Raw genomic sequence first — 15,051 nt, 5'->3', positions numbered from 1 at the left:
CCTTATGTAAAGTCAAAATCAAAAGATCAAACAAAAAAAAACAAAAAATGAATGAAAAACAATTTCAACTTACGACTGTCAATGACAAAAATATGTATGACCAATACTACGGATTCAAAAAGCTGCTGTTGCTGTAATTAAATTAATATCATGTTGCTGGAAGATATTACTTATTGTAATCACTTGGCGTCTGTCGTCAGTGTGTGTCGAATTGGCCAATTGGAATTTCCCCATAATCAACCTTATATTTGATTTCACTCCTAAACATATATTATTATTATTGAAAACAGAGAGATGGCATGAACAAAATTTCTGTACAAAACCATTGACAAATCCTGTGGAGCAGCATTATTCTTAGGACATAGAGCAATGTGCACAAATATAATGAAATATTCATGACTGCTGTTGGCGAAATACATTGTTCACAGGTTATTTTTTTTATTTTTTTTCAGTTCCTTATAGAAAAGATTAAAACTAGTTCAGAACTGTTTTTCGGGTTTAAGTAGGCATCTTTAGGGTATTTAAAAAAGATGGATACCAATAGAATAATACTCCATTGCACAATAACCAAACACGTGTAGTAATGTGAAAACTATGTAACCAGCACAAAAATCCATATTGCTCTTCATCATCCAGTTTGAAAAACACAGAGAGTATTGAATCTATACAAATAAGCTCTATCACACTCCAATTGAGAAGCTACATTGTAAAATATCAGAGGGATGAACAAAAAAGGGACAGAAAAAACCAAACAGACAATCAAAATTCACAAAACGAAGAAAACCCGACAATAGTGAATACCATGGCAAAAAAAAAACGAAAAACGACGAAAAGACAATATTTGTCTACAAAACACTACACTGAGCAACACGAACATCACTGAAAAAGGGGTTTTCTCGTGGCCATTACAAATATATAAAAATGGCTAATGGCAAGTACTTAAACAATATATAAATAACACATAGCTGAGAGGGTGATAGAGCAGATTGTTACCCCGAGAAAACATTGTCAACTGAGGTGAAGCCAAGGTTGACAATGTCTTTTCGAGGGGTAACAATCTGCTCTATCACCCTCTCAGATATGTGTTATTTCATTTATTATACTGAATGTTCTGTTATTACTTTCGATTAAATTTCAAATTCAAAGTAATAAACTATGACGTCTTGTACATAACAACCATCCTTATTTAATAAAGCGCACACTTGATCAAGCGTCTCCGTGAAGGGTAATAGAGTATTTGCCATAGGATAGAGTCGTATTTAATAAAGCGCACACTTGATCAAGCGTCTCCGTGAAGGGTAATAGAGTATTTACCATAGAATAGAGTAAATTAACACCCTCGTATAAGCCAATCAAAATATTGCATTTTACGTAAAGTATAATAATAAACTATGTCGTCTTGTACATAACAATAATCCGTATTTATTAAAGCGCACACTTGAGCAAGCGTCTCCGTGAAGGGTGGTAGAGTATTTGCCATGGGATAGAGTAAATTGTCTCCCTCGTATTAACCAACCAAACCCACATTTTGACATGAAGTATAATAACATGTGTTGACCTACATTTAGCCAAGTTTTGTTGACCAACATTTTGCCAAGTTTAAAAGTGTTTTAATATTTTACTGATTATTCATCTGTCCGAATGTAAAACCACACATATCACTTTAGCCCCACCAATTTCTTTGTGATTCGTGGTACAATTTGGAAATCCTAGGCTTATTCAAAATCTTAAAAGATATAAGCCATTTTCTTTGTAAATAAAGGTGTTAAGATGATGAAACTGATTTTGAAAATTCTTAACGCCACCACATTCGAAATAATCAATCTGACAAAACTGCATCAGTGATAATAACATATCCTTAAAAAAATCGGCCACAGGAATAACAAAAACATTAAATACCGTAGCAAAATGCGATGACAGCTAACTTCTGGAAGAAATAAACATGGGGGAATTTTTTTAGTACATCTTTTTTTTTGTGAAAACAACAAGATGAGAAATATGCTTTGGCACATGAAATAAACTGCGATATGTAAATGCCATGGGCAAAGGATAAATGGTATGTTATTATGGTATCAATAACTTATTACTCATAAGTGGGAATTTGACAATGGGGACATTATGACCATTTAGTATATCATATACCTTAGTTTTGAGTATACACCAATGTTCATCAGGTCTCTGTAGTTTTCTTAATTTTGAGTTAACTGGGACATTTCAGGTGAAATGTTCACTGAAGAAAGGATAACTGCGATATGTAAACACCATACGCAATGGGTAGATAGTATGTTGTCATGGTGGTACCAATAACTTCATACTCATAAAATGGAAAATTGACAATGGGAAAATGAGAACTATCACATTTTCAAAGACCCCAGTTTTGAAAATACGTCAATGTCCATCAGTTCTCTGTGGTATCCTAAATTTTGAGTTTACTATTGGACATGTGAGGTAATTTAAAAATTTTCACTGATGTAACTGATTGAAAAGACACCTTCAGTATAATTGAAAGTAAAACTAAGGGTTTTTTGTAGATATTTTTCTTATTCTTATGTAATATTATCTTTATTTTCTGAAAATTACGGAGGCTTTCTAGTATTGTGCTTTAAACGCTTTTCTGAATTAAATTATATGCTTAATGTCGGAAAGGAGAAAATGTTAAAGTCAAAGAAATGCTTCAATGATGGAAACGGAGAAACAACAAAGGTCAGCACAGATTAGTTTATTTTGTTTGATGGAGTTGAAACTTGTGTTTTGGTGAAAACATGAAATATTATCATGCCATGCAGCAACCAGTACTTGTGGGCTATCAATGCATATGAACCCACTGAAATATGATAAAAGAATCAACATTCATAATTTTTTTTTAAATATGTTATACTGGAACGGTTGCGATTCGTGAACTTAAGGTATAACTAGAACAACCCTCACCTATATTCATAATAATAGGATATAGTTAAGCACCAACCGAGTTCAACTAGATCATTATCCTTCTTATCATAAACTGATAAAAGATTTATATTTACCTTTATTTGGGACTAAATATTTTGTATATGGCACCGTTAAATACAATATTTACATTTTTGTGTATGGTCATTGTGACCAGAACTGACCGAAATGGTGAGTCTGAATTTGTCACCTTCAACACTTTCGCGATGAAATTCTAAAAAAAAAATCTATTTTACGTATTTATAATTTATGTAAATCGGTCAAATGTCATTGAGAAAACAAGCGTCACGGATGAGATGTCAAGCAAAACCACTGTTCAACTCCAAACACCCTTACGCATAATCAGATATCGAAATGGAGGTTTTTGATTACGTACTCAGAGGCGGATTTAAGGGGGAAGAGGGGGGCGGGGTGCCCGCATTTATGGTTAATCCAGACTTTTTACCGGTTCCTCTACACATTTTGTCTAGTTTGGGGGCCTGCGGTCCCCTTTTTCAAAATCCTGGATCGGTATCTGGTACTTACAAAGCATATTTATTTTAGATTTATAATCTTTGAGATCACGTGTCATATAGACCAAATTCACATTTTTAATTTAAAAAAAAAAGAGAGAAGGGAGATACCATAAAATTGTAATCAATACCATAAGTCGATCAAAGACAGGAATACCATCGTCAAAATAAAAAAAAAAGACTAACAGATAAACAAGTCCACAAAACAAAACACAGAAAACTAAACATTGAGCACCATGTAGCAACCAAAAACCGAGGATTCCGGATGGGTCAGCAGTTCTACACAATAAAGATGACATTTTATTATAACATAAAAAAGTGCGAAAAATACCAAGGAGACATTAAAAAAAACTCATAAGACGAATATAAACAGACAACGTCATGGCAAAGCACGAAAAACGACGAAACGACAAACAAGTCCACAATACACAAAAAAAGAGAAAACTAAAGGTAGCAATACACAGTTAGGAAAAGAACTTAAAATTGACACTCACAATTTTTAACCACCCTCTTTCCCTTGCTTTGTAACAAATTAGGCTTACTGGTTGTATAATGTGTGTGCGTATGTTTAGAAACAGCATTTAGATTTCATTTCCAATGATTAAAATGGCGAAATATAATCTCTTTTTGGTGTAACCATGGCAACAATCGGCATTTATTTGATACAAATATTGCAAAAAGGGGGTGAAAATGTCACAAATGCCCCATAATTTTGTCCAAAGTAGAATTTCAATCCATTTGAAAGATGCCTTTTCTAAAATCATTGACATTTATCTATCAAGAGATCCAATAAAAAACATATGCATTTTTCTCTTTTTTCCATAAAATTGAATTGAAAAGTTCGAGCTTAAAATATTTGTTGGAAAACATTGCAATAATTTCTGGACCTATGACAGTACCGGATGTGAAAATACGGACTGTCAAACAGAAAATGTCCTATAAAACATGCAAAAAACAAACTGGATGTTCATATGAACTCACTTTGAAGGCTATATTATTCTTCAGCTATCTAATAATTGATTTTATTGCACAATAACTTTCATATTTGAAAAATTCACAGGGGCAAAAATGCGAAACCAAACTCATAACTGTGTATTGCTACCAAATATTGCGCAACACGAACCCCACCAAATCCGGGTATGAAATCGGGTGCTTCGAAACGAATTGAAAACGTTGATAATCAAGAAATGCTTAAGCTGATGCCTTGTAATTAGTGATAAATTTTGATTATGATATTAGCAGTTAGTTCCCACGATGGACCTCATAATAGGTCACCCACAGTGAATTGTACCATCAGCCTATCATTCTTTGCAAACCGTTTTGTCTTTAATATCCATGGAGATATTGAAAAAGAAAACTACACTTTTTACATGTAGCAAAGGACTAGATAGGCCTCACAAAATATAAATGAAGACATAACGATGAAAAATCAACACAACGTCGCAAACTTATATACTAGTATTATATTCCTGATATTAACATATACATGTATATATATTTCTAGATAGTATTTATTCAATGTTGTTTGATAGTCCTGATTTTAATCGTAATACAATTCTTACAGTCCGACAAAGTTTTAATCCTAATTCAATGATGGGGAGTTTCCTTGGTGGATCTTCGTCCTCATCTTCTTTGTATGGAAGCTTCAACCCTAATAAGATGATGTCCCAATACACAGGTGGAGGTTCTAGTGGAAGTATGTTTAACCCTAATGCTATGATGGGAGGAGGTCAACAGCAACCTGCAAACAGTGGGCAAAGTTCACAGCAGAGTCAATCATCACAGTCGACAAGTAATCCTCAGCAGTCAGGAAGTTCTAGTCAGTCATCTGGAACTGGTATGTTTAATCCGAATGCGCAGATGTCATCGGGTGGTTCTGTTGGCACCTCTGGTGGCAGCTCTGGTGGAGGTATGTCTCAGTCATCAGGTGGATCAGGAGGAAGTATGTTTAATCCGAATGCGCATATGTCATCGGGTGGATCTGGTGGCACCTCTGGTGGCAGTTCCGGTGGAGGTATGTCTCAGTCATCAGGTGGATCAGGAGGTAGTATGTTTAATCCGAATGCGCAGATGTCATCGGGTGGATCTGGTGGCACCTCTGGTGGCAGCTCTGGTGGAGGTCAATTTGGTGGTCTGTCTCAGTCATCAGGTGGATCAGGAGGAAGTATGTTTAATCCGAATGCCATGATGGGAGGTCAACAGCAACCTTCAAACAGTGGACAAAATTCCCAACAGAGTCAATCATCTCAGTCAACAAATAGTCCTGCACAATCAAGTCAGTCATCTGGAACTGGTATGTTTAACCCAAATGCACAGATGTCATCGGGTGGATCTGGCGGAACATCCGGTGGAATGTCATTCAATCAGAATCAGATGATGTCTGGTGGAGCACAACAAATGAATGGTGGTGGTGGTGGTAGCAGTTCAAACACAATGCCAAAGTATGACCCAAACAATGCTGTAAATACTGGCGCCAAGTATGACCCTAATGCTGCAAACAGTGGAATGGGTGGTTCTTCAGGGGGAGCAAAACCATCTTTTGCAAACGGTATGGGGTTTAATGCAAAACAACAACCGCCTGGTGGGCAACAGACTACGAGTCAACCAAGCCAACAATCCGGATCACAGTCCCCGTCTAGTTTTGGCCAAGCCTCAGGACAGCAACCACAATCGGCAGCATCTAGCTTTGGACAAGCTTCAGGTCAACCATCACAGTCTTCAGCATCAAGTTTTGGTCAAGCATTGGGTCAACAGTCTCAATCTGGTTCTGGTAGTCAACAGCCTCAATCTGGCTCTGGTAGTCAACAGACTCAATCTGGCTCTGGAAGTCAACAGCCTCAATCTGGCTCTGGTAGTCAGCAGCCTCAGTCTGTCGGAGGGGGTCAACAACAAGCAACAAGTCAACAGTCAAATTGCGGACAACAAGCTTCTTTTGATCCAGTAGCCGCCAATACAGGAGGAACTTCCGGTTTTAACCCACTAAATCCGCTTTTAGGTATGATTGATGTCCACGAACTGATAATTGTGCAGATTAGACAACTACTGTTTTGGGTAAAACTATCACAAGAAAAGTCAAATTAAAAAACATCTATGCAAACTTTTCAGTAAATGTTTGGAAACTTAATTTCTCTAAAGGAATTTTTATATTTCAACATATTTAGCTGTAATTGCGTGCTGCAATACAAATGTATTTCATGAACGTTGACCTTCACTGAGGAATATATATGATAGAAATATTTGTTCGATAACATGAATTGTTTTTTTTTTCCTTCTATACATACATCTAATAGATTATGCACACTTTAGCTTATTTAGTTACTATTCTTATATTTTATAGGAGGAAATACTATGAGTAAATTCATGGGACCGAAAACAGGATGTGGTAAATATCTACAATAACAGTATCATATAAATACAGACTGGTAGTTTATCTGATTACCACTTTATTTACTCAGAAATACCAAGATTATAAAATTCATCCAAAATGTCATTCCTAGAGGATAAGGAGGTAGAGCCAATTTCCAAAAGAATTTCACAGCGGGGCCTCTTTCAAAATCTTTTCAACTGGAATAAAATGCAATGTTTATCACGGCTTTATGTGTGTAACTTGAACTGCTAACAACATTACATTGTATTCTGAACACTTTACCCTATTATATACAGCTTTGAGATAACTTACAAAATTGCTTTCTTTTGTATATTTTGGTAACTTTTAAAAAGAAATGAGAAAGAAAGAGAATTTCAAATAGAACAAAGTTCTAGCGGAAGTAAAGCTTCTTATTATCGTTAAGAAGCAAGTTAATTTATTTTGGTACCGGATGTCCTTCGATGCAAAATTTGACAAAACATGAAAACTTTGCAATAGCATATCAAAACTTTTCAGCTTTGAATAATGTTTTGTTAAGACTGTATGTAAAATTGATGAAACTCTTTAAATCGTATTATCCAGAGTTTTAAACATTCAAATCCACTAAGTTTCAACGACTTTCCTATTTAATACTTTGAGTGAAACTAATAAAAGATGGATGATTCCTCTTTTTTCAGTCAAGTTGATTCATGGAAACAAAATGTTCTTTAAAATTTGTTAAATTTTAAGATGTCGAAATTCAAGACGCTGAATTCCGCCTAAAACCTTTGCATTTATAGCATCTCTGCATGTAAACTTTTATGGTGAAACATTGTTCGTGGATACAGCACTCTCCTATTGAACATATAAAGTTAATTCTGATTTTTTTTTGTGGCATAGTACATTGTTTATTCTAAAATGAACTAAGAACTATAAATTATCAAATTCAGCTAGGGCCATATAAGATTAAATATACACCCAAAAATAAATTTTTAACACGGAAATCGATCTTGTTCAATAATTTATTCAACAAACTGCAATTCAGTAATATATAATATTTTAAATTTTGAACAAAATACTGATTAAGGAGATCATTACACATGTATAAAGTTCAAATGAAGCCTTAGAATAATAATTTCTTGATTTTTGTACGATTTTCTCAAATATTTTTGCGTTTGTCTTTTTGTATACCGCAGACCATTAAAAATCTACCAGCAAACGGACGCAAAACTAAAAAACCCAACTGTGGCCTAAACTGAAGAAATCGAGAAGGTGTTCTTTACTTTCAAAAAATATTCTTTTCGACACTAGTAATTGATTTGATAATTAAGGATGCATTTTAAAATGTTTGCAGTGGAGATATGTATACGCTACACGTACAGTCTGTAGTTGTAGTTGTATATGCACTTTGGTTAATTGTAACGTTGGATTTCTGTCTCATTGACGCATAACCCATGGTATCTCTTTTTATTCATAAAAAGGATTATTTTGAGATAGTTGTAACAATATTTGGTCTTCCGAAAAGAGGATTTTTTATGTGTTAAGGTTAACCAAGATTGGTAATAACGTAATGATACCGTCAAAATTATTATCATTGTTGTTTCTTGACTGGATTTGAACTATGAATGTTACAGGTAAAACTAACGGTGGCTTTGATCCTGGCTCTGTCAATATGCAACAAGCTCAGTTAGGTACAAGCTTAAACATGTTTGGCGGAGCTAAAGGTGGAGACCCAAGCAAAATGGATGCAAGTTCATTAATGGGTGGATCCTCTGGAATGATGAGTGGGGCTAATTCAGTTATGAGTACAGGCGGAAGCAGTGGTGGAAGCACGGGGGGCAGTAGCGGAGGTGGAATGAATTTGAATCCTATGAATATGATGAGTGGTATGATGGGAGGATCCGGAAGCGGAAGTGGGAGTGGTAGCGGTACGAATCCCATGAACGCAATGATGGGAGGAACATCTGGTACATCCAGAGGCGCAAGTAAGAGTTTTGATCTCTTAAATTTCTAATAGTTCCAACTTCAAAAAAGAAAGTTTTAAATGAAAGTGTTATGCTTAATTTTTCACTAAATGCTTTGCGCTTTGGATTTTTGGGTTATTTCTATATGGTTGACATTATAAAATTCATGATGTAGCTTGGTGCTTAGTCCTATGATATATGCCTTCTCATTCTCTTTTTATTATTTAACGTTTTATGCGGATATTTTATTTTTTTGTTTTGGTGCACATTGATAGTAAAAAGAAATTAGAAAATAAAAAAAAATCACAATTAGCAAAATAAGTAATAAGAAAATATCAGAAATAAACAAAAATAAAAACTAATGCCCTCCGAAGTCATATGTTATAGGACTTGCTTTGTGTTATGCTTTGCAAACGCTTCTTTTAGACTTTTAGACAATATTTATTTTAGACAGTGGCTCTGCAAGTCAAACCGGAGGACAGACGGGTGGTAATCCGTTGGATCCTTTAGGGGCGATGAAGGGTAGGTAGAACATTTTATCATGTAATAAGTAGTATAATATATGTATTAGAATGGTGCATAAGAGCCGGTATTTGGCCTATAAAAAAGTAGAATATTTAATTTGTCAGTTTGTATATAGGTTTTTGGTAAAATTGAATATGAGCCACAATCATTTCATTCACATCAAGTTCATTGCATGAGGCAGTGGCGAGATAATATATATTTTGCTTATCGCTATGTTTCAAAATGAACCTTTTGAAAATAAGTAAATTTATAGACCTAAATTCAAGTAATCCGTCAAAATAATGTCTTGTTATCATTGGAACCATGTCATTTGAAAAAATAGAAAAAATTATTGCGAATTTAAAGCTCTATCATCATGTTTTCTCCATCTAACATACTGCTTGTTGCAGCTATAAATTCTTGAAATTTTTGATTTATCAAATGACAGATGTTATGGCATATCATTGAAGTACATCAATTCATTTTCTTAGAAATTTGTAATTCTGTTTTATTTTCAATACACCTTCACTTTTCATGACACTACTTTTTTTGTCTTTATTTTCATAGCATGAGGCTTGTTGCGTATTAGATTCGACATCTTTTATATTTGTATTATTTTATTGAAATTGTTTTTGTAACAGGAGGAGCCCAGAGGTTTGCTGGAGGCAGTAAGCTTATGGACCCCATGGGTTTTATGAATGGTAACTTAATGAAGTTTCGCTTTCCTCTGCTAGTGTTTGCATAAACCTAAAAGATATGCTTATTTGTTATCAAAGAGTTTATTCTGTGAAGTCTTGTTTCTTAGGATTTTTGGGTCATGTATATAAGAATAAAGAAACAAACAAGTAAAAACCAACGATTCCGTCAATAAAGTTTTGCATCGCCATTCTGTTTGTAAGAATGAAAACTTATTAACTGTACAATCCTTAATGGTCCAAACATACTTAAGTCCCAAGTCAGGAGCCTGTAATTCAGTGGTTGTCGTTGGTCGCTGTCTATCATATCTGTTTTTTGTTTATTGTTTTGTACATAAATCACCAGGAGTTGTGTTTTTTTATAACGCATATTCATATTTCTATATCCAAATGATGACGGACAAATATACCATAACACTACTAGACTTAATTTATCCTCAACTATAAAAAATTACATAATGATAAAAAAAACTCAAACAATTTCTGTTTTATTTGCCTTGCGGCCAAAGAAGCCGACGTTTAATTTAATTAAAACTATAACAATTCACGAATATATATATATATAAAATACAGCACCAGATAATAATAATAAGCCTAACAGTTTTTGGTTATTGTCCCCCGCGTAACGCGTTGCGGAGACATGGAAATTCCGGTCGTCCGTCCGTGCGTCAGTACGTCCGTCCGTGTGTCCGTCCGTCCGGTCTTGTTAGCGCTCTCACAGGTACAATTCTTGCCAGATTTTTATAAAACTTATACTATAGGTTAATATCAGCAATATCTCGGACAAGTTTCTATAATGGTGGCCGATCGACTTTTTTAAAAGAGTTATGCCCCTTGGAAATATAAAATATATGCAACGCGGGGGACATTGGAACTCAAATAAACAAATGTGATTTCATGAAAACCTCTATCTCCAGGTAAATGCCAACAGCGCTTCCAGAGAAAGCACATAGTCCTGTGCTTAAACCCTTTTACAAACAAAAAAATAAATAAACTCAACATAGATACCAGGATTAAAATTGTGTACGCCAGACACGCGTTATGTCTACAAAAGACTCATCAGTGATGCTCGAATCAAAAAGTTAAAAAGGCCAAAAAAAGTAATAATAGAATAACATATGCATACATATACTTAAAAAATGTAGTTTATTATCGAACGTCTGCTGCAAGAATACAAAACTATACTTTTTGGAGCAAACCCGTAAACCTTGACCACTGGTCATTAAAAAACACATGACTTCACTGAATCTCGTTGAACAGTGCATAACACCATTTTTCTGGTTTTTTTTACGAAACGCAGAAAAAGATACATTTTAAACATTATGACTTGAACATTGACTAATTGCAACTTTTAATGTATGGTGTGGTAAACAGTTAGGAAAGAACAAATGTGAAATAACAATCTACGGAAATTCGAAAAGAAGAGGCGGAAGATACCAAGGGAATATTCAAAACTCATAAGTCGAGATAAATTGACAACACCATGACAAAAAAAAAAAGACGACGAAAAGACATCAAGTCCATAAAACGATACATAGAAAAGACTAAGCAGCACGAAGCGATCATAATTATATCAACGAAAAAACTTACGGCTGTTATTTATCTTAATAAACATATTTTGAATAAGTCCATAAAACAATACATAGAAAACTAAAGACTGAGCAGCACGAAGCGATCATAATTATAACAACGAAAAAACTTACGGCTGTTATTTATCTTTATAAACATATTTTGAATATTGGTCTTAGAAAATGTATAAGAACATTGCTACCACATAAACAAATACGCAAGCACACAAAATATCATTTCTTTATTTGTTATCTTTATCCGGAGCACCTGATATCACACTGGATATTGGTGGGGTTCTTGTTGCTAAGTCTTTAGTTTTCTATGTTGTGTTTTGTATACGGCTGTTTGTCTTTTGGTCGTTTTTAATTTTTTGCCATGGTGTTGTCAGTTTGATTTCGACTTGTGAGTTTGAACATCCCTCTGGTATCTTTCGCCTCTCTATAATGAACTAAAATAATAAACATCAAATGATAAACATCAAATATTTTGAAGATTTTTATTTAAGAATGTTCTTTGTATTGCAGGAGGTGGGCAAACTGGTAAATTTAGTAATCGGTTTTCTGTACCATTAACAGGTACGTACCTTTTTACAATATAAATGTCTCTCCATATAAAATACCGCTTAAATGCATTCTTTAACTATTATTTTGTTATAAATGATAATTTTTAACATCAAGTAGACGACAAAATGTATGCAAAAATATATCTAGGTTGCGCTATGAATACGGCATATGAGCTGTCTTGTGACGAACACAAATAAGATTTAAACATGAGACAATGTACTTTTATTCTCTTTATGCTGCTTGAAATTACACAGAACAATTTACAAAATACTCCTTTGTACCGTCGCATATAAAATTCTACAGATATAAATCGTAAGAAACAAGTGACTGAAAATCACAAATGTATATGCATACAGCACACTTTGACTGAACAATCACTACAGTAAACAATAACCATATCAATGTGGCACGGAACGTCCGTATTATTTACATTGTTTGTTGCTCACACACTCGGTAATAAAAAGCAAAACTTCGAGAAAGCCAAAAGAGTCAACGGAAGATGGTATAGTCAATGACCGTATAAAGTCTTATTAGTGTCGTGAACAATATATTTCCGTAGAATTTTATTTATGCCTTTTCCAAAAAAAATACAGGTTCAGTGGATGTTCAAAATTCACGATTTTCATAATCTTTGCAATATAAAAAGAATAATCATACATGCAATCTGTCGTATATAAATGTAAGCACCAAACAGAATAAAATGCTATGTAAGCCCCACATTTTTGTACCTGTTTCAAAGCTTCGTATACATAATTGTTTTTTTCCAAGATAATGCATGATAATTCGAATATAATTATCATTTTTCAAAATTCAAGGTATCTATATATCTCGTTTTGTAGACATAAACTTACTTATCAATGTCGGGTTGATATCATATCTTCAATGACGCGCGCGTCACCGGGACAGGTGCTTTTCGAATAATTCCATCATGTCAACCAAGTTATTGTTTGGTTTATATTTTGTAATTTTAGGAAGATCTTTGGAGACAGAATCTGGTAAGCAATATTTTCTAAAACATTTGTTGATTTACAAAATTCTGTTGAGATAGAGATTTAATTTACGTTGAATTCCAATTGCAAAAGGGTTTAATTGTAAAAAGGTGCACTGTTATTTTTGCAAGAGACTTTTCACTTATTAAAAAAATGGTTAAATACAACATGAATCAATATGATAAAACTAATCATTAATAAACATACCAAAGAAAGCAATTATTTTGAATTTTCATTTATTTAGATAATATGAATAAAAGAAGACGTTTTGCATACGTCAATGTGACGGCCAACCATGAATAATTACACATATACATGTATGTTTCATAGGAATCTGTACTTTTGATTGCCTGACAACAATCGAGAGGCATTCAATAAAATGCAACATCCATGACAGCACGTGCCTCCCGTGACAACATTACATAGAGAAAAAAAACAGAAAAAAAAGATTTTCCCGGCTAAAGCATAAAAATATAATTATAAGATTGAATGCTTCTTTTTGTAATTTTATTCTGTGCAAAAGCGTTGATCGTGCGCAGATTCTTAGTATGAAGCAGATCGGAAACAAACATTGCTTCGGTCACCGCTTTTACACCCCAATAAAATTACAAAAAGAAGCATTCATTTCTTATATACAGAATACCACAATAGACATATTTAACAACAAGCAATCAAAAATCAACATAACCATATTTTTATTTCTAGGGAAGGGTAGTTCACTGTTGTTAACTAGAATTTTACAACACTCAGCACAGTAACAACATTTGGTGTATGCATAATTTAACAGAAATAAAATTTTATATATATAACTTTTGCATCTTGTAAAACATGCTTGTTGCCAAATCGCCTAACGTTAGCAGGTTTAACCTGACATTCAACTCTTAATCCAAATATCGTAGAGCTTACTCATTACGGTTTTTGGCTATTGTTTTTATAATGATTATGAACATACAACTTTACGAGTATCCAAAGACCTTTCGCTTAACTTCTGTTAACCTGTCGCGGGATGTATGATAGAAAATTGAAAAAGTCTCAAAAATCAGTTGAAAGAATATCAAATAGGGAGATGTGATATGATTGCCATCGATACAACTATCCACTGGAGACCAAATGACATGGCACCGACTTGACAAAATGTAAAACAATTTAAACGAGAAAACTAACGCCCTGATTTATTTGCAAAGCAACAAATTAAGAACAATTATGGTATACAGCAACAAACGACAACCACTGAAGTACAGGTTCCTGACTGGATATATAAAATACCGATTTGAGGGTACTCAAAGTTACCGAAGGCTAGTTAAGAGCCAATAACAACTAATAAAAAAATGTATCCAAGACAAAATATCAATTAGCACCTATCCAATGGATTTGGTGTAAAGACGTTCGGAAACATGCCCTTATGCAATGCCAAAATTTAAGTATCGACAGGATGTAGAACAGTAAGTGTTAATAAATATAGCAATACATATTTAGTTACGATGTAAATTTTTGATAACAAAATCAATATGAGTAGATTAAAACAATATTCAACGATTTTATTAAATTGATAACCTTTTAGAATAAGTTTATTTTTAATGATCGATAGGCTTACCTGGATAGTATCTAGTTTTACGGGATTTCAAAGCAACATCACCGCAAAAATCAGGATGTTATAAAACCGTTAATAATAAGCTTTCTACAGGTACCATCAAAACTTCCAAAACAGCTGTTTGTATCTATAAAATAATGTAGTAAAGGTTTTCAGTAATTTGTGATAACGAAATCCCTGAATTAATTATTTACCAGTAATACATAGATTATGTTCATTAAAATCTTTAACGTCAGTACGGACACGGGCATAGCGAACGAGTTGGGATAAATAAACACTGTAAGATTGAGCTAAAGGAACATCACCGTACAAAAAAGGAAAAGTAACAATAGGGATCTAAAAATCGTTTTTTTTTGTTGTTGTTGTCGTAAA

The 15,051-nt window shown here is 33.8% G+C and overlaps 1 protein-coding gene across 1 annotated transcript; it reads left to right on the top strand.

Moving 5' to 3' along the window:
• The first annotated feature begins 5,117 nt into the window (after window positions 1-5,117).
• Window positions 5,118-13,749, top strand: LOC127737107 (uncharacterized transmembrane protein DDB_G0289901-like). Its single transcript, XM_052247640.1, has 7 exons — window positions 5,118-6,453; window positions 6,796-6,840; window positions 8,439-8,789; window positions 9,914-9,973; window positions 12,061-12,111; window positions 13,071-13,094; window positions 13,727-13,749. The coding sequence occupies exons 1-7, from the start codon at window positions 5,118-5,120 to the stop codon at window positions 13,747-13,749; spliced, it is 1,890 nt and encodes a 629-aa protein (XP_052103600.1).
• The last annotated feature ends 1,302 nt before the right edge of the window (window positions 13,750-15,051 follow it).

The sequence above is a fragment of the Mytilus californianus genome, unplaced genomic scaffold (genome assembly GCF_021869535.1).
Source record: "Mytilus californianus isolate M0D057914Y unplaced genomic scaffold, xbMytCali1.0.p SCAF_4, whole genome shotgun sequence".
Lineage (NCBI taxonomy): Eukaryota > Metazoa > Mollusca > Bivalvia > Mytilida > Mytilidae > Mytilus > Mytilus californianus.
This window is presented reverse-complemented; position numbering and strand designations above follow the sequence as displayed.